The sequence below is a fragment of the Diorhabda carinulata genome, chromosome 3, assembly GCF_026250575.1.
Source record: "Diorhabda carinulata isolate Delta chromosome 3, icDioCari1.1, whole genome shotgun sequence".
Taxonomy (NCBI): Eukaryota; Metazoa; Arthropoda; class Insecta; order Coleoptera; family Chrysomelidae; genus Diorhabda; species Diorhabda carinulata.
In genome coordinates this window covers 16862517-16883482 of record NC_079462.1, presented here as the reverse complement: position 1 = coordinate 16883482, position 20966 = coordinate 16862517, and the positions used below count along the sequence as shown (strand labels likewise).

The following is a 20966-nucleotide window of genomic DNA, read 5'->3' as shown; positions in this document are numbered from 1 at the left end:
CGACCTAATAGTCCAAGAGCCAGTAATAGATTTACGTTACCAAGGCACTTTTAAGCGATACTATGTGAGATGTATCAGAAAATAGTATCTTATTTAAAAATTTATTGAACTGTAGCTTATCTAATACCTCGAAGAAAAATATAATAATAATCAGCCGACTTTATTTCGGTGGCAATACTGTACATAGAAGAATCAGTAAACTATTTAAAAATATACATAAACAACAACATTACACAAAATTTTAATTTATTTAAATTCCAAATAAAACCGGTTACTAAATCGAATAATACTGAGAAAATAAGGGAATTATACATATATATATATATCCCCTTTTATAGCGTTATACGCCTTTGGGTTCCTAATCTCCAGGCCTGTCTATCTTGCCAGTCGTCGACTGCTAGGTTCCTTTCGGACATTGCTCTAGTGATTCCTTGTAGCCATGTTCTAGGTGGTCTTCCCCTCTTTCTTTCTTTCTCTCTCTTTATTATACATATTATACATAATTCCAAATATTTTTTTATAATCATCAGATAGGTATAGTTCTTCCAATATAAATTGCAGAAGACAATTATACGAGGAACAATCAATATTTTATAAATACCCACGGCACTCTAACTCTAACATCTAATAAACCGTCAGCCCACGTGAACTCATCATCTCCACTGTTTACCAATCAAACATCGAATCTTAAACATGAATGAGTTTCTATTGGCTTTATTAATGTTTGCTAATAAAATTAAAAACTGTGCAGCAGTTTATCATGAAGATATGTCAGCAGAGTTATTTGAAAAGTGGTTTAAAGAACAGCTTCTACTTAACATACCACCACAATCAGTAATCTGATCTGTCTATAATTCTGATTCCGTTATAACATCGAAATTAAAAAATTATTTGTCATTAGAAGAAATTGAAATCAAATATTTATTCAAACTAAAACCACGTGATGCGGCAATTATTAAATATGAAGGGAAAATCAGTTTTCTATGTTTCAATATCTGGTCATAGATATTCAAAAGTTAATAATAAAAAGAAGAAAATAATTTTACGGAAGTATTTTTATAAAAACCCTCGTAAAACAGTGAGAGCTAATAACTCAGGATAAATTGTGATGATACACTCAATTTAGTATCGGATATTAACCTCAAAGCACTCATAAAATACGTTTCTAATTTGCCATCAAGCATTTCTAATTTGACCCGATGTTCAAATACTTATTTTTCAGTAATTTTTGATATATCCGTCATAAGGTTTATACGTCAGGATGAAGTTTCAATATTGGCATTACATTTCAATATTTTTGATAAATCGATGATTTCTTCATTATACTAATAAACTATTTTTATATTAATGAAAATTTACATACTTTTGAATATTTGTTGTTTATCAATAGCTTGGTTTTCCTAGTTTAATTGAAATATATGCAATTTTAGTAAAAGAGTTGCGGCCCATAGAGAATTATAAAGTGAAACCACAACTCACCACTGAGCCCATCTCTACAACTACAACTTCTACATCTACATCTTCATCTACCCCAAAGCTTCGTTCTATCGTACGAAAACCACAACACTATAGAAGAAAAGTAACAAATATATCCACAACAACGACTCCGGCAGCAAGTTCATTGACAACATCTAGAAAGCATAAAATAAATACTACACAAAACTTTTATAATCATAGGTAGGCTGAATAATTTCTAAAACATTTTGGTTTCTATTTCAGATGCCATAAGATAATTATAATAACATGTAATATGTCATTAATAATCTTACAGACTCGTCACGACATGATGCCGGCCATGTCCGGTGATCATGGAATTCTAAGATTTGGCGAAGTCTCGGCCAGTTTAATGTTTTTTTATAGCAGGCGATTTATTAACATTGTTTCTTTTGAACCAATTACTAAAAAGATTTATTCATTTCTTTGTTTGTTTTCTAGAATTTTTCAAAAGTTCGTTTTGGATATATAAACGAGTTTGTTTAGCACGGTTAGTTAGTTTATAATAAACAGTCAAAGTGAACAGAAAGAAATAGAAAAGTAATAGAAGAATTCATATAAGTTAGTTATATATTAGTGATAAGTAAGTGAAAGTGTATCAGGTGTGGGATATTGTAAATAAATAGTGACATACATTTGGCTAAGAGACTCGGTGACATGAAATTGACGGAAATGAAAACGGAACTGACGATAGGTGACGGATTTGAATCAAAAACTTATTTATTCAAAGACGAGTCTTCCAACTTGATCTCGTCAATTTCTACTAAAATGGATGATAAGATTTCGACTATGAAAAACGATATTTTAACCATGAAGGACAGTAAGTCGATTTTGAAGATCGATATTTCTACCAATATGGACAAAAAGATTACAACTATCAAGAACGATATTTCCACCACGGAGAAAGATATTTCAACTATGAAGAGCGATATTTCTGCCGATATTCTATCTTTAAAAGTTGACATGGCTGCTAACGTAGAAAACAAGATGTCATCTTTAAAATCCGAATGAAATGACAACGATGAAGAATCAGATGGACGAAAACATCAAGGAGTTAGAAAAAAAGATTGCAAATTCGAAAGCAGAAGATATTTAACCGAGGCAGGACCCCAAGGTTTGACGTAAAACGTCTTGGACCAATTAGGTTAAACATTTTGCCTCAAAATGTTTAACTCGCTAGAGTGAATAATTTGTCCAATAAAGAAAAAGCTGTGAACTTGACCATTGCACTGCGAGGAGACGTACTCCAGAAGATACCTCTTAAAAAAAATTACGACTTCGAACCACTGAAGAAGAGGTTGGACATGCGATATAGTCCCGAACATCTAGAACACTTTAGCAACTGAAGAATCGAAGGCAGAAGTGTGAGGAAACTGTTCAAGAATACGAGGTGAACATTGCCCGAATTGACCGATTTGCTTATCCATGAGCACAAGAGAACATAATGGAATGTTTGGGCATTCAGGCATTCATTGATGGCATGTACGATCATGATATCAATGCCAAATGCTTGAATGTTGATCAAAAGCGTGCAGGAGGAGAAGCATCGCGTTCGCTCTGTGCTCGATTTGAAAACGATGTAGACTTCTTATACCGAATTGTTACTATGGATGAAACTTGGATTCATTCCTACGATCCAGAAACAAAGCAACAATCGAGGAATGGCAATCGAGGAATGGCGACACTCTGGTTCTCCAAGACCTAAGAAGTTTCGTGTCCAAAAATCTGCTGGAAAAGTTCTTGCTTGTTTTTTGGGATGGTCACGGAGTAATCATGATTGTTTTTTTTGGATAATGGTATGTCATTCATAATTTAACCAGAAAACATTTGGTTAGCAACCAAAATCAACATTTTAATATTTATGTCGCGAGTCAATTTGCAAATTGATTTTTAAAACAAAAACCAATATTTTGGAGCTTGAAGCAAATTTTGGAAATTGTGAACTCTTTATTTAACTAGAAATCTGAGCTTTCGCTTTCCCATCATCAGGAAAACTTTAATATAAGTGGAGACGTAAATGAATAATAGATTATGAGCGTTTTCTTATCGGGAATGTGGCAATGAAACACCAAAGTATACTTCAATATATATTCCGAGCTTTCGAACACTTAAGTATTTATCGTCTGGGAAAAAATTGATTAATATTTGTGGCGATTTCAATGAATTCTGTTAATTCTTGTAAAAACATTAATATTTCTATCGAACGTAATTTTGAATATTGAATTTGAAACCCATGAATTTAATGTTTTTGACGATGAATATGTTACGTACCAAGCCTGAAATTGTACAAAGCTGGCTTCGTACAAGTCGATTTGTACGAAGCCGGAATTCGCGGGCTTCGTACAGCGACGATTGTACCGAGCCGGCTCGGTACAGCCATCATCTTCGTACATCTTCGCTGCTGAACTAGTAATAAACACGCTCATTTATCATGGACGTGTTTTGTTAACAGACAAATACAAATTTTTATTTATTTTAGTTTTCTAGTTTTCTAGTATTTTAAAATATACGGGCATATAATTTTAACATATTTTATTTATATGTCAATTGCTTGCTTTCAAATCATTTGCAAATTTCAAACTTAATTATAAGCACGCTTAAGTTTTCATCAAGTTATGTGCTGATTAAAAGCAGAGAAAAGTACATACTTTGATCGAGTTAAAAATGGGATGATGATTAGAAAGAAGTTCAAGTTGTTATCAATAAAATATGCAGTCGAATTTTGAAAAAACTAACCACATCTTACGTGTTACAACCTTAGTGTGGTAAGGTTAGGTTAGGTTGTTTTCGATAGCATTATAATTATTTTCCAGAGTCGCTTCAGACAAATTTTTTTCAAACGTGATTTTCATTTGATCTACTGCCATTGTGAAAGATGTACACGGTTTGGCAGACGTGAATCAACTAACCAAACGATGCCAAATCATAACGTCAAGCTGTTTACTAACATGGAAATAACGCGTTCAATGCTATTCCAGCAACGAAGATTGCACTCCGTACAAGAATGGCTGTACCGAGCCGGCTCGGTACAATCGTCGCTGTACGAAGCCCGCGAATTCCGGCTTCGTACAAAACGGCTTGTACGAAGCCGACTTGTGTACAAAATCGCCTGTATAAAGCCGGCTTTGTAGAATTTCGGGCTTGGTACGTAACAAATACATACAAACAACCATAAAATAACCTTAGTACTTTCATCAAGCATCAATGTTTTTTGAATTCGATGAATTTAATGTTTTTTAAGAAAACCAACGAAATTCAAAACGCCGCAATTCTTAACTAATTAATGTAAGTAATTTTTATTATTGTTGTACTTCCATATACACAATACATATTTGGAAACAAGAAATTAATACGATATATCGCAAAAAAAACATAAAAAGTTCTAGGAAGTAAAAGGTTAGGTTAGATTGTTATAATTTAGTATATCTATTTCTAAATATACCTATCTGAAGTGATACTTATTATTTCTTCTAATCTATATACAGTTTCTTATTCTTGTCATAACTACCTTACCAATGCCTACCTACCATTGGCTTTTCTCTTACTCGATTAAGTCAATAAAAATTAATTGAAAAAAATATGTTTTAGATACGAATATACACCTAACACTGAGTCATTAACTAACTCCATTCCAACACCATCTCCAAGCGAAGCCTTAAAACTGGTGAAATCTCCTGATCTCCAGCCTAAAAATATCAATGAAGAGCTCTTCTCCATAAAAGATGCAGACAGCTCATCATTTGTTGAGCAAGACTCACCGGCATCTCTTGTACCATTGAACAATATCGATCTATTTGTTCCAGAAAATTTAAAAGGTATGATTTGAAACCATTTATTTGCTAAACTGAGTTCTTGAGAAATCCTACTGCTCCCGATTTAAAATTCATAAGTATCACTTTGGAATATGTTTCCAGTTTTATATTAACTTAAAAAGGATTATCTGTGAGCTATTAAGTTTAATTCTGCTACGTTCAAGATGTCACTTTCCAGCGTTTTGTTTTCAACTAACTGCTCGTTCTGATCATCGCCTTATATAATATCTGACTATGTTTCCTTTTCTCTCTACAGGTTTCTACAATACTAAATAATTAGATTATTGCATAAAATTCGTTCTATTTCTATAGTTGTTTCGAAAACTTCGCAACACTGCTCTCCCTGTATATATGCTCATCCCGAACAAGTTCAGTATTCCTATGCCCATAATGAGCTAGTCGCTCTAAATGCACAACTTTAAATTTACTGCTTCCCTCAGAATATTTCTGTAATCGGTACACCATATCATTCATTCTAGTTATCACATGTATGGCCTGGTTTGATTGCAGTTTTGGTTACACAGTCCCTTCTTGCGCTGTGTTTGCCCTTAGATATATATATCTATTCCAATCCTCCTCCAAAGTTCTAATTTATAAAATGGAGGAATCAAAATTTCTGTCTTGATCGAAATGAAGCTCCATTGGAACACCGAATCTTGAAGCCCATTTGATCATGAGTGCATCGGTAACTGTCCTGTCTTCCTGGTTTGGTATGGCTTACACTTCTAGTCATTTACTGAAGTAATCGATGACAACTAACACGTATTTGTTTCCTCGGCATTTCCAGTGAAAGGACCGGTCACATGAGGCTATCCTCTTAAGATACCAAATAGTAGTAGTAACAAAGCACAAATTTTAGCATTTATGTCTGAATTGCTTACTATTATTAAAAGTCTAAAGTTACAGGAAATTCATTATATTGACAAGCTGTGCAAAGAACAGAGTCATACTCTTCATAGAATACCTCCTTACTATGAGGTATGCAAACAAACGATGCAGTCCTTAACAAAGCAAATGCAGTTCCTGAGTTGGTGGATAACATCAAATTCAGAAAAACAGCTTATTTAGGACACATTGAAGGTCGTAGAGGAATTGGAAGGAAACAAGCCTCTTTGTTGAAGAGTATTAGAGAATGGACTGGGATAAGAAAAGCAGGACAGCTATTTAAACTAGCTCAAGATAGAGAGAGTTTTGCCATGCTGATCGCCAGCGTTAAGAAAGTTCTAGCAGACCGTTAAGAGCTTTGAGAAAACTGTGTAGAACATGTTATAAAAGAAGAAGATGAGTATGTTGTATCACCCTCTTTACAACCCATCATAATTCAATCAAATGATGACTCTAGTTCAGACGATTCCGACTACCATTATAATTTATAAAGATAATTTGGAATTGAAATATTTGCTTCTTTTGTTTTACTTGGAAAGAATTTATTTTCCTTTGTGGTTTTCACTTTGAAATTTCGTTTTCCAGTTAAAAAAACGAATGGGGTACAAAAAGGGCTCAGTTCACGTCTGGTACCCTGTTTAAGCCAAACTCCCTTACAGGCAGATACATTTTACTCGTCTATCACTTTTATAATTTAATATTCAGTTGTAGCAAGTTAACGAGGTATAACGATGATTTTTTTCAAATCTTTCGAACCGGTTTTTATAATCTGCAATTGATATTGGAAGAACTATACCGTGTAAGTAAGAAATAGCAGGTAGTATCATGAAACAGTGGGGAAGGTAGAGGGATGTAGATTGTTTTTTTTCAATTGGTTTTAAGTATCAAGTAGTTAAACGAACTTTGATTATTTTGTTACCTCTTCGCTATCCTTGATTCCATGACTCGAGTTCATAATGTAATGCAATTGACTTGATTACTTAATTCAAAATTACTTCTCAATGAGAAAAAGTGCACTTATTCAGGTAAGTTCTATCAAATGTACCATCAATCTTTGGAAAATCTATGAAAATTCTAATGAGCAATTAAAAACGAACTATGATTGCTTACTCAAAGTTTTTAGGATTGTTAATAAAAAACAACCCTAAAAAGGCCAGAATTATATTTGGTTTCGTTTTGTTCTGAAATTATACAATATGTTTCTCCTATGTCACCAAATTTGTTGTTATTATACTGTATTCCGTAAAAGCAGGTCAAGAAATAAAATTTCTGACTTCCATAGAACCTTCTACAAAAGGTTGAATATTAGAGAGATAATATAAATAATTCTTTTGGTAAGGCTAATTAAAACAAATAACACATTGACTACATTCAGCTTGAGAGAATTCATATTATATTTCTTAATATTGTTTTGTGTTTACAGATGTTTCTGATGTTGTCCAAAATCTTTCCCCGGATATGAAAGATCTGTTAATTAATTATGGGCTGATTCCCAATTCGATACGTCCGAAACCATTAAGTGAAAGCCAGTCATATGAATACGATATCCAAGAGAAAGCAGAAGTAGTTCCAGAGTCTTACGTTGGATTTAAAAGATTCCCAGAGGATAATAACAGTGATAAAGAAATGCAGGAGCTGCTTACTTATTTTGGCTTGGAAAATAATCCTAGAAAACAAAAATCATTGAGAATCAAAGATCAAAGATCAGTCGTGGAGATGATACCTTATGACTACCAAAATATTTTAAAGGATATTGCAATTGGAGGTATGGTAGGTTGTAGCATAGTATATTAAATAAAAACCATTCACTATCAGCTCATATAAAACTTGGGATTTGACCTATCAGACGTGAAATTGGGAATTGATTATGTATGCAAATATCAAAATAGATAAGATACATATAGAGATGGATAAAACGTTTCTACAAAAAACTATTAATTTATTTCATATGATTTTTTGCAGATCCTTTGGAAACAGCAGCAAGTCAAATATCTGCCGTAAGAGATGTTTCTAGTCCTGTCAATGAAGTTTATACTACGGATGAAGGAATAGAGAATTTGAATAAGCTATCTAGTAGTATAGATCAATTAGAAAATGGCAACTATTCACTATCTTATGCAGATAGGGAATCAATAGATGCAAAAAATTTGGGAGGTCTGGCCGAAACTCTCAATAAAAGTTACTCAAATGATCTTGGTAAGCCTTTATATGGGGAAGATGCTTTAAATTCAGAAAACTCTGGTTTCATTATAAAAAATGAGAAAAAGAGGGAGGATAAATCAAGCAATGAAAAATCAGTTTCAAGGATTGAAACAAAGAAAATAATTGATAATACGACTAATGCCGTAATTATCAATGAAACAATTACAACTGAGACGTCCACAATACCTCAAGGAGAAAGTACAACTCAGACGCCCAGCATAAAAGATCTTGAAGATTCTTTTGGTGGATTACAAAATGAAGAAAATACTCCCGCACCACCTCCTCCCACGCCAGACACAGGTTTTTATTACCTACTGGATTGGAATACTTTTTTAGACATAGACGATCAAAAAGGAAGAAGAGTTAATTTGAGGTTTCAACCCAAAGTTGGAAATCCTATGAAATTTCTACATATTTCTGTACCCTAGTATCAAATTTGTGATAGTTGTTAACGATTACTGAACAAATTTTATTATTAATATCTTCAAATACTTTTTTTATTTTATAGTAACGATGTTTAATTGAATAAATTGGATCGTCTCATAGTTTAAATTTGTATTTTTAATATCTTAATGCCAGATTCCATGAATCAGTCAATTCCAAATATTCTCAGAGCAATATAAAATACGAGGTGTGGCTATAAAATAACGATACCTCGCGCCTAGAGGTATTCATGCAGTAACGATTTGAACCGAACGTGTTTTTTTCTCACCATGTGTAACGAAAAACAGGAGCAGCGTATCAATCGCAAATTTCTCGTTAAATTCAAAAAATACTCCGAGTTATAAATTGATGCAAAAGATCTATGCGGACAATTCTCTATCTCGTGCTCGTGTTTTTAAGTAAGTAAGCGCTTTAGTGAGGGCCGAGAGAGCAAGCCAAAATTTAAGGCAATGTTGATCGTTTTTTTCGACATTAACGGTATCGTGATGACTGAATGTGTTCCGGAGGGTCAGATTGTCAACCTGCCTTACTATTTGTCAGTTTTGGCAACACTGCGAGAACGAGTTCGTAAAAACGGCCCGAGTTGTGGAAGAAAACTCGTGGATTTTTCCCTTGGACAACGTACCTGTCCATAACGCGCTATCTGTGAAGCAGTATTTGGTCAGTGAGCGCACTCCAGTGCTCGAACTCCCGCCGACTCACCAGATTTGGCACCGTGCTACTTTTTTTGTTACGAAGATATAATTTGCTTTGAAAGGACCAGATTTGAGTCGATGGAAGCGGTAAAGCAAAAAACGGAAGAGCTCCTAAAGACACTCACCAAAGAAGACTTCCATCAATGGAAAAAATGTATAGAAAGGTGTGTGGCGAGAGGAGGGGAGTACATTGAAAGGGAGCATTCGAATGTAGAATAATTTTTTTAATAAAACCCTTTTTCGTAACCAGTCTCGTTATTTAATAACCAGACCTCGTTTAGCTTGCAAAAGAGATAAAATGTTTATTTAAAGTCATTTATAACCATAAGATATATTGAACAATAGAAAAAGGTTTGGATAGGCCAGAAGCCTTGTGTATTAAAGATCACATAGCCGTATCATAATATTTTTTTAAATACTGATAACGTCCTCTCAATGTGTCTTTATACTCACTCAATCGAAACAAAAAAAGGAAAAAGATTGGATTTTTTGGATGGATAGAGATGATTCATGTTGGAGAAAAGATTTATTTGGTTTGACACTAATTATACAGGTAAAGGTAAAGTATAGGTAAAGAGAACCGTGTGGAAAATGTGGCAAAATTATATGGTTTTTAAATACATAAAGTATTTAAAATCTCAATTACTTATGTATTCAAAAATAATTTGGTAATTATGACCTTTAAAAATGGCGGTTAGTGATTTTAACAACATTTTTATAAATTTGGCATTTCTATTCAACAATCATCTCTGAGTCTAAATATTGTACTGATTAGATTAAAAAATATATTGGTTTAGTCGTTATTGTTTATTACCATCTATATATTTTATGTACAATCAGTGTTAAAATAGTTATGACTTCCAAATAAGAATTTAATTTACTATCCTGCTCTAATAATTTCTAGCACTGTTTTTAAAATCTTCCCATTTGCTACTAAAGCGCCACCTTAATTTGCTTCCTTTCAACAGACACTTTTTGGTACACTGAGTTAATTCTTCTTACCTTTACACTCCATAGCTCGGATATAGGAAATACTCCTCTACTCGCTCAATAGCATACATCAAAATTCATAGTATCAGAAAAACTCCAGAAATTTAAAGATTTAAGTAACGAGTATTCTAAATAAAACTTAGAGTACTCTACTGGTGTACTTTGGGTGTGAATAAAAAACGACGAGGCAGAACATGACATTTATATTGACAAGAGAAGTTATATGTCAAAAATAAAAATATTTGGAGATTGGAGAACATCTATTATTTATTTTATTTAAGATTAAAAAAATTGATTAATTATGGGATTATTCGGCAAAACACCGGAAAGAAATCCAAAAGATATGGTAAATATTATACTATCGATTTTTTTTTCTTATATCAGGTATATATATTTAACAGGTTACAGAATGGAATCATAAATTGAGGAAAGAAGGTTATCAATTAGAAAGACAGATTAGATGTGAGTAATTTTTATAAATATTAAAATCTTTCTTAAATTATTCAACTATTTTTAGCTATTCAGCGTGAAGAAGAAAAAGTTAAAAGATCTTTAAAAGAAGCTGCAAAAAAAAATGATAAAGACACTTGTTTAATTTTAGCAAAAGAAATTGTACATTCAAGAAAAGCTGTTAACAAAATTTACACATCCAAAGCTCATATTAATTCTGTTATGTTACAAATGAAGAATCAATTGGGTAAGTTCTAACTGGGTTTTAATTATTTATGTCATACTGAATAAGGTAAAAATATTCTAATAATATTGATTGGTCACACCTATTTTTAAATTGTGCTAAATAGCCAAATAAAGAAATTCTACTGAAAATGGTTTTAGTTACAGTTATTAAACTTTATATCTTTATTTTCTCAAATTTTTAGACCTTATTAAATGTTTTTGTTAATAAAACATCTTGATTTAAAGTGTCTTTTAATTGTAATCATTTTTTGATAGAAATTACTCTCTATACATTAGTTTTTTGAAAATGTTGACAACTGCATTCTATCCAAACCTTCATGTGGGTGAAAGTTATATACTAAATTTTATTCAATTTTTATAGTTTCCTTTGTCTCAAAAGACTTCCTGCCAACATCTTTTTATATTTTATGTAACTATAATTATTACAGGTTGACATTTTGTAGATATAATTTGGGTACGTATTCATCACAATTCTTTAAACTTCAATTGATTATATTATCCTTTTATTGACATATAAACAGAATCCTGATGCAGACGTCATTTAATATTTCAGCAACTTTACGTGTAGCGGGTGCTTTACAAAAATCTACTGAAGTAATGCAAGCTATGCAACGTCTCATTAGAGTACCTGAAGTTGCTCAAACTATGCAAGATATGTCAAAAGAAATGATGAAAGCTGGAATAATCGAAGAAATGTTAGATGAAACAATGGAAGATCTAGATGATACGGAAGAAATGGAAGAAGCAGCACAAAGTGAAATTGATAAAGTATTATTTGAAATAACAGAAGGGAAAATTGGAGAAGCTCCTCTGCCTCCCACAGAACCAGCAGAAAAAGCTACACCTTCTCCATCAAGAGAACCTGAACAGGAGGATGAAGAAGAAATTGAAGAAATGCAAAGTAGGCTAGCTGCTCTGAAGTCTTAAGTTTAATTGAATATATACAGCTTATAATCAGATTTTAAGATTTGATATATTTGGAAATCTTCAATATTTTTTTTTAAATTAGAAGGAACTAATTTGCAAGATTATATTTAAGTTATAAGTAAAATGACTTCTTCTGAGCTATCAAATAATTTAATTTGGTTATAATATTGTTATATCTAATGTTGAACATATGTGTGATTCTTTCAGAGGCTTAAGTAAGTAGATTAAATCGTAGTTATTTTAAAAATTATAATAATTAATTGGGCAGTATTCAATGCAATGAAATCATTTTCATCCTATTTTATCAGTTAGTTATACATTATTTACAAACATTAATTATTAGCATCAAACACTACTTAAGAGAGTTAAATTGTAAGAAATAGTTGTACTTGAATTGATATTTTACAAAATGAAGAAGTTTCATTTCCTAACAGAGCTATACTTTTTTATATATTATAGAATCATGTGTAGAAATGAAAGTTTAAAGAAATTGTTTATTGTTGAGTATGGTTATCATTGTGAATACTAAAAATTTCACTAGATTTGATTATTTTGTATAGAAAATATGCTAAAACATAAACATCTAGTCTTAAAATTATTTTTGCATATTATATCATTTAAATATGATTAATCTTCTAAATCAAACAATTGGTATTATACGTGTTTCAGTGTACAATTTTTCTCTGTTCATTATACTTTTTCAGGTATCAGATCTTATATCTATTTCTTAAATTATCTTGACTTTCTTCCTAACCCTTAATTTGGCAACGATCTAATTTATTCATTAAAAAATAATTTTTTGTTAAAATTGTTCTTTAAGGTCTAAACAAGCTAATTTTAAAGTTTGAAAAATTTGGGTTCATTTTTGGATGAGCTATGCAATAAGAATTTTGTATTTTAAGTATTTAAACCTTTTATTCATACATAAAGTTTACAATTAAACATAAAACAAAAAAATGTTCTCCTTAAGCTAATTAAAATTAATAATAAAAAAATATATTGGTAAAAACCTAAAGCGTTATATAGAAAATAATCTTGAAAATCAAAATAATCTAAAAAATAAAACATCAATTTTTTTAAGTAATATATAGAAATTTTGAAATATGAAAGAATTCAGAACAATTTTTATTATTTTTGAAACAAAGCCTAATTCTACGTTTTTAGCAATGGACAGTTGTCTGCAGTACTTGGCAGTTTCTACATCTTCCTTTTGAATCGAAATATGGCATATGCCCCACCTGATCATATCTAAGCGTATCTTGGATTGATGTGGTTGCTTGCCTTGAATTAGGAGGTGTGGGGGAGCGAGAGCTAGGTCTGTCTTTTTTGGGGCGACGGTACAAAAGAAGCTCTTCAGCTACTTTTTTTCGAGGAAGAGTGGTCTCTTATAGAGTAACCAAGCATTGTTTACTACTGTATCCACCATTTGTACAAATATATTTGAATACCAAAGATGGGGTACCGGTACCATTTCGTCAGCAGTCGACCGTTCCATCATTGTCTCATCCTTTGACACTTCTGGAGCATGTGGTGCATACTCTGCATCAGAACATATACATCTAAAAATTTGCTGACTGTCTGAAGTAATACATCTTCATTCTCCGATTTTCTTTATTTTCTTCCTCATCTCCAGAGTCCGCCTTTGGCTTAGGAAGTAATAAAAGAATATAGCCAGCTCTTGAAATAAAAGTTTTGCTATGAAAAAGAAGAAAAAAAAAATCAAAATGTGGTTGAGAAGACAAAAATGGTAACAAATTCCTAAATAAAATTAAAACCAAAATAATAAAACTGAATAAATTTTGAATTGAGGTAAAATAAATTTGATTTTTTAAATTATACTCGATTGTTTCTAAATTAATATGATTTTTAAAAAAATAACATGTAAATTTACTATAGTTATTGAAGTAATGAGTTTTTTTAAATCATAAGTAATACTCAACCACTCAACCGAATTGGCAAGTATCCTACAGAATACAGATGGTAAAACGAAATTTTCTTGGCTAATATCAATTGAATTGATTCAGTTTTTGTTGAAAACAGATGTTTACATGTCAGTATAGGTGAATCATAATTTTTAAAAGCTGAATTCAGATTATAAATAATAGTAAACTGTAGACTGAAAACTTACCCAACCGGAGGTAGACGCCATTTCTTTGGCTGATTTCACTGTTCCAATTTGCAAAATAAACAATCTTTCACGCCAAGTGTGTGTTGGAAACTGATTCAATTTACTGTACAAGACCTAAAGAGACAATGCGATAGATAATGGAACTAAAATAAAAGCGCTAAATTTAAACAAAAAATCAGGGAAAGTCATGTATCTTGCAAAATACACGGCCAAATTAATGGCTAATTACTCTAAAAATTTTCTTCTTTTTGTCTTCTCTTTTATTTTTCATCTTCTATTAATTTTCTTGTTAATCTCTTCATTCTTATTTTTACCAATTTAGGTATTTTCATGTAAAATTCAAGATTTTCATAAACTATATTTTTGAGAGCTCGACAATTTTACAAAAGCAAATGTATTCGCTTTTATAGTAAATAGATATGTAAGAAATTAATTTATCTGTTAGTATTATATAAAATTATTCACGAATTACCTTGATATCATTTTACAAAACAGTTTATATAATAACTCCTTGTACATTTCAAATATTAATTCGCCAAGTAAGTTTTTCAAAAAAATATGAACTGAGTGGTATAAATTACAAATTATATTTTATGAATAGATCCTTATAGCCCTTTTTAATGCTATGAAAAGTCAATTTTTCAGGAAATAATTTTTGTCATCTAAAAAAACAGACAAGTAAAAACAAATTGAACAGAATCCTAAGAATTTATTTGTTATCTCCTCTTTCAAGCTGTATTTTCTTTTCTACAATTTTATTATCCAAAGTATTTGTTGCAATGGAGAACTAGGTGAACTGGATTATCTCCTCCTCACCAAAGAATCTACACTCGTTAGCTATTGCTGTAAATATTACTGCCAGTGGCGAAAACGCCCTGTAAGAAAGTTCGTAAGGAGATGTAAGTTTTTCCTAATATCTAAATCTCCGAAGAAATTTTGTGGTATGACTCAGGCCGAGAAGGCAACGCCCAGGGCTCTGGGACAATAAAAGAAATGAATGCTCCTTTCAAGTATCTTCAATTTGTTTGAAGCCTATAGGATCAGAAACACATACTGAAGAGATTATAATTCTCGCCTATCTCTTTCGATACCATCATGTGCATTGTCTCGATGACATGGAATCTCAGTGATTTGCTAACTGTTCAGAATAAATCGAAATTTCATATTTGGGGCAGTTTTTTCCAAATTTATTTCCATGGATTTTTCTATAGCAAATATTTACAATGATATAAAAATTGAACAAAATTAAAATTTGTCACTTGGAATTTTATTGTTTGCAATATTGTCTTTGGTTGTTATTTTAGCAGATAAGATAACACCATCGTTTTTTGAAATGTCTAAAAAAACAATGAATTAATAGAATGTTTAGAAAATATAATTTGCCTAAACCCACTGTTATCCAACAACTGCCTTAATACTAACCTAAAAAAAGTAATTCTTGTAAAAACTCGATCTCTCGAGTGACTATTAAATCTGTATTTCCAATAAATATAATATTGGCAATATTGTGATTATATGATTAAACGAATACTCTATGTTTTTAACGAATATGTATAGGATAAGATGGGGGTCACTTAAGCATTGATCTGTTTTTCAAGTTATTTTAGAGACTTACGGCATAGGTAATCTTTTATTTAGAGAGCCTATATAGTGGACTAAAAATATATATCAAGCACATCAATCTATCAAGGGTTCCAAATTTTTCAATCGTTTTGTAAAACCCTTCATTTATCGCTATTACCCTATGGTGGAGGGTACTGTTTGAGTATTCAAAATTAACACAGGTTTGCTTCTAACATATACTAAAAACGACGTTTTATTTATTATATCATCTTTATTTTTATATTTACATTTTATTTTTACATTTTTACCAAAAATAACTCATTAAAATAAATCAAAAAAATGAAAATTATTTATGTTTCTACTTCGGAACTCACACATTTAGACGCATAGGAACTGTCTTTTCACTTTGTTTTTAAGTATATTATATTTATTTTTAATATTTTAACCAAAATAAACTCTTTTTTTTTAAATTAACCAAACACATTCTCCTTTATCCGACCGGTGTACCCGTTTAGAATGATTACCAAAATATGATAACAGTTATTTTTGGTTGTCGCGAAAAAAAAAACGTGAATTACTCCCACGAATTCTAACAAGTACATGGGATACGATAATAAATTTGTAGTAATGAACTTGGAAAAATATTTTCAATGGTATATAATTTTATAACAACTGTCAAACTCCCTATGCGTGATACAAAATGGCGCCGCTTGGTGAATAAGTTTACTCGGCCCCATACTAGATGGCAGCATTAGTAACAATAGCAGAATGTTTTTAGAAGTTTAAAGATTTTAAAACTGTTTTGTAAAAAAGCAATATCCAACTTTCTTGTTACAAAGTGTATATTTGAATCTTTATTTATATTTATTTTGTTAGTTTATTACATAAACTATTTTTGTATAAAAAAATGGAAAATTTTTTAACAATTGTTAATTTGTACAATTTGTAAAAAACGAATTTTGCTAATATGCTTTACACATATTTATGTATAGTGACTAAAAATAAAAACATTTAACAATTTATAATTTTGTATCAATTGAGATAAGAGAAAAGCACAAGGAATGTCTGAAAAGTTTCATACCTAACAAAGAAACAAGACATTTCATTTTTTAACATAGTCTCATTTTAAGTACATATATACGTTCAGTATAAAGATGATCTCACCTTTTTAACCCTTTCATGAAATAGTTGCCGTCTTTCGTTGATAACACCAACAATTCTTAGTTTTTACTAACTGGGAATCTCGTTTCTAGAATCATGAGGTTTTATCGGTAATAGGATGAGAACCCACCTAGTGATGTAACATTGCTTACTAGTTGGAAAAAGAAAGACCTGAGAGCAACAAACTTTGTTCAGTACATTCCCGGGACTTTTGGGAGGTCCTTAAAGTCCCTTTTTTACTTTAGGTACCTAAATGTCCCTTTTTTGCAAATTAGTCTTTTTTTTTTAAAATTTGCACCAAAGATTGGTATCGAAAACTGCACACACATTTACTTTATTTAGACTTAAAAAGATCGCAATCTGATCAATGAGTACCTGTAGTTGATGTAATACTTTTTTGTACATTTCAATAAAAGGTAAAATGATTTTAAGCAAAAATTAATGTTGAAATTTAGTTTGAGAGATTGTCACATTGAAATAACATCTTTCTCCTCAAAATAGGCGTTTATGTATGCCATAACGTTCATATATGATTAAAATCTCTACTGCAAGTGAAATTTTTAAGTTTGAAAACAGGAAAAAGTAATTCGATGCCAGATCTGGTGAATATGGTGGGTGGTCAACAAAAATGAAGTGTAATTCATAAATTTTAGCCATGACGAAATCCAAAGTATGAGGTGGGTTATTCTAATGATACAGCACTTTCTCTTTCTTCAAATACTGCCTCTTTTGTACAATATCTCCTTTCACCTTATCAAACAAAGATGCATAATACTTTCTTGTCATTGTTTGACATATTTTAGTCGATAAACACCTACCAAATTTTACTATGATTGAAACATGTTAATTATTAAACAATATATATTACAAAATGAATAACTAAAATATATTCAAGAAATTACATTTAAATAAATATGTTTTTAATGGCCATATGGATCATTCTTGTAATAGCATCCAAAATGGTCTCATCAGTGACATTTAATAGTTACATTTTATAGACTTTCTTGCTAATTTTCCTACAAATATTGACAAAAATTGTTTGATTTACTACCGTAAATCAAACCTACCATGTGTGATAGTAAGTTATGGGCATGCGTCTAAAGGGCACTCTTCTTTTGGTCTACAAACAAATTTCTTATAATTTTAAAAATTTTAAACTTATATTCATTAATACAAATGATAGTTTTTCAACAAAGTAGGTATGTTATCTAGCTCTTAAGCTTCCCAGTGCTATAATCTATTATGCAGAATTTTTTATCCAGCAATCTTTTAGTACAAATGGCAAATCTTTGAACAATTGTATTTAAAATTTACAAATAACACTATACTGTAAATACAATGACAATGTTACAAAATATTTGAAACCACCAAATGTTTCAAATAAAATCATTCTAAGTAGTGAAAATAAGTTATACCCAATATATGTGAAATTATGCTACATTTATATTTTAACTGCTGACATAAACTATAATGTGAATTATATTTTGAATAAGTGGGTTCCAATGATTATTTATTTTCTAAAGTATCTCTACTGACTATAAATTATCTGATATAACAGTAGATTTGAAATAATCAATAAATAATATCACAAGAAAAAAATAAATTCAAAGATGAAAATCAGATTTTTTCAAACCTTCTGTATGTTTCAACGTCGTTTTTTCTTCTCCTGTTTTCGGCTTCTGTGGTAAGGTCTTCGGGGTGTATTTTGTGGTGTACTTTGTTCAGAGCTTTCATCATCACTATCCACCTAAAAGTTAAATTCTTATTTATCGACAAATACTAGTTCTTTTATATTTACTCTAGAACCCCAAGAAAGATTGTCTTCTGGAGAGTCTGAAATGAAAATGCAAGCCGCTAGACAAACAATTTGAAATATTGCTCCTAGATAAAGCCCATATCGCACAATTGTTGCAGTCATGTCTTCAACGCCAATATTAATTGCAAGATTCATTTTGTAGTTTTTATTTCAAGTATTTATAATTATTACAGATCTGAATTCAGTATTCTGTATCAAATATCGAATCAATATTTTTGTTGACATCCCCGTCCCGAAAAAATTACATCTTCGTTCCGAGTGAACCGAGTAGAGTACACTGACACCATAGATCAAACTGACACGATTATGTAAGAGTCTTCAAAACGTTTCTAGACAATCAAACTTTTGAATTTGACAAAAGTCGATGTAAAAATGGAAAAAAAGTATTCACTAAAAAGACTCAGAAAGATTTTATACCAATAAATACAACCACCCTTAAATAATTCCATATTTTTTATAGAAAGTTGAAATTAGTTGAATTTTAATTATTACAGAAGACGAATTGCTTTTAATAGGCACTTTTTGATCAGAAATGGCGTCGGCTGTATATGTTGAAGAAGAATTGGGCCAAAAATGGGATAAATGCATATCTGATGGGTTTCTAAAATTTGGTAAGTTCATATAACACAATAATTTGTATAATTTTCTATTAAAATTCGGATAATTCCCAAACGAGTATCAATTGGAAAGATTATGTCATCACCTAACCTTTATTTTTTTGTATTGATTACTACCCTCTGCGAAAAACAAGCAATTTTACATCCTATTCAGGTCATTTAGATAAATATTCATTATGATCTTTTTAGGTGGAGGCATGGTTCTAGGTACAGTATTTTCTCTCTTATTTTTTAAAAGGAAACGATGGCCCATAATAATGGGAGGTGGTTTCGGCATCGGAATGGCTTATTCCAACTGCGAAAAAGACCTAAACTCAACAATAAGAGGTTGTGATCGATGTTCAGAAAAGAAAAATATCACATCTTAGAAATGAATTTAGAATGTGGTGATAGTGGGTTTATTTAATGAACAAATTGTGTAGTTATCTGTAAATATAAACATTAAATATTGTTTAACGATATTTTTATTTAATTTATATTCTACATTTTAAGATGTTCATTAATATTGAATGTAAAATAAAGCGGGTACGTCACTATCAGTTTATTATTTTTATTGAAGATATTAAAATTTGTAAAAATATGCTAATTGTTTGAGAAATTGTTTTTCATTTAAAATATTGGACCTCTATAAATTCATCATCAAACTAGATACAGAAATAGTTTCAGAAATGTCAGTTTAGATATGGTATTTGCTTTTGTTCCTCTTTTTATCAGAGATGCCAATTGGAATCTGATCAATTCCAACAAATAATGAAATTTGACAATCAAAGAAAAGCTTTGAGCTTTAACACTATGAATATTAAGCTTTGGAATGATGAATGTTAAGAAATTTGAATGAGTTAATACATGAAATATTCTCGTATAGATCATCATAAAAGTATAGTGCCAGGGATCATCTGTTTGCAGAGCAATAATGAAAGTATCAAATTTAACTTTCCGATTATGTACAAGGTGTCTCAAGAAAAGATCACCTTTGTATTGCTTATTGCAGCTATTGGGAGGTATGTCAATCGGCAGCTTGCCTCTTTAGTCGCTATGGAACGATAATTCGGCGACCGTTGCGCGTAGAATATTTTGCAATATTTGTCACTTAAATGACGCATCAGGCACTCGACTGATTGGAAAATAATTCAAGAAGTTTGAAGAAACTAAATCAACACTGGATAAACCAATATCCAGGCGTACAAAATCTTCAAGAAAGTTCAAAAATTTTGTCAGTATCATTTGTGATAAGCCCTACTTCTCTATTCGGAAGCCTGCATCATTATTTCGCATTTACTACAAAAATTTGAGGTTGCACTCATCATGAAATTTCTTCTGGCAAATTAATCTCCAGGAATGGTGACATAAATTTGCCCCCATGCAATCCCGATTTAACACCTATGGACTTTTCCCTGTGAGTTTATATCAAAATTAAGCTAACTAATCGAATCCTCTGGCACAATTGAAAATAAATATCCGTCACGAAATGGCAACAATCACTGAAAATACCTGCCGAGGTGTCATAAGCAATTTTAGTGCTCGACTAAAGGAATG

At 31.1% G+C, this 20966-nt stretch overlaps 4 protein-coding genes across 8 annotated transcripts in view; 3 read left to right on the top strand and 1 right to left on the bottom strand.

Annotated features, from left to right (window-relative positions):
* LOC130891672 (uncharacterized) overlaps positions 1 to 8945 on the top strand; it is a 69882-nt gene extending 60937 nt beyond the window's left edge. For 2 of the 3 annotated variants that reach the window (XM_057796545.1, XM_057796543.1), the window contains exons 3-6: positions 1431 to 1677; positions 5083 to 5309; positions 7615 to 7956; positions 8154 to 8945. In XM_057796545.1, coding sequence (XP_057652528.1) covers positions 1431 to 1677; positions 5083 to 5309; positions 7615 to 7956; positions 8154 to 8821 — 1484 coding nt within the window. In that variant the 3' untranslated portion in view covers positions 8822 to 8945. The remainder of the gene's footprint in view (positions 1 to 1430; positions 1678 to 5082; positions 5310 to 7614; positions 7957 to 8153) is intronic. The other variant, XM_057796544.1, reaches the window with a different exon arrangement.
* Positions 8946 to 10711: 1766 nt separating this feature from the next.
* Positions 10712 to 14448, top strand: LOC130891388 (charged multivesicular body protein 3). 3 transcript variants are annotated; one of them, XM_057796105.1, is made up of 5 exons: positions 10735 to 10868; positions 10924 to 10984; positions 11040 to 11219; positions 11772 to 12119; positions 13310 to 14448. In XM_057796105.1, the coding sequence occupies exons 1-5, from the start codon at positions 10824 to 10826 to the stop codon at positions 13357 to 13359; spliced, it is 684 nt and encodes a 227-aa protein (XP_057652088.1). In that variant the 5' UTR covers positions 10735 to 10823; the 3' UTR covers positions 13360 to 14448. The 3 variants fall into 3 exon arrangements, 2 of the variants coding, with proteins under 2 accessions (XP_057652090.1, XP_057652088.1); XR_009058902.1 differs by having other exon boundaries at positions 10743 to 10868; positions 11772 to 12360; XM_057796107.1 differs by having other exon boundaries at positions 10712 to 10868; positions 11772 to 14448.
* A 3395-nt stretch (positions 14449 to 17843) lies between these two features.
* Positions 17844 to 19059, bottom strand: LOC130891389 (protein anon-73B1). The gene is given in 2 exon segments (XM_057796108.1): positions 17844 to 18758; positions 18804 to 19059. Coding segments are annotated over 2 exon segments (261 nt in total). The 5' UTR covers positions 18949 to 19059; the 3' UTR covers positions 17844 to 18642.
* A 73-nt stretch (positions 19060 to 19132) lies between these two features.
* Positions 19133 to 19969, top strand: LOC130891211 (MICOS complex subunit Mic10-like). The gene is made up of 2 exons (XM_057795816.1): positions 19133 to 19424; positions 19620 to 19969. The coding sequence occupies exons 1-2, from the start codon at positions 19346 to 19348 to the stop codon at positions 19796 to 19798; spliced, it is 258 nt and encodes an 85-aa protein (XP_057651799.1). The 5' UTR covers positions 19133 to 19345; the 3' UTR covers positions 19799 to 19969.
* Positions 19970 to 20966: the final 997 nt, after the last annotated feature.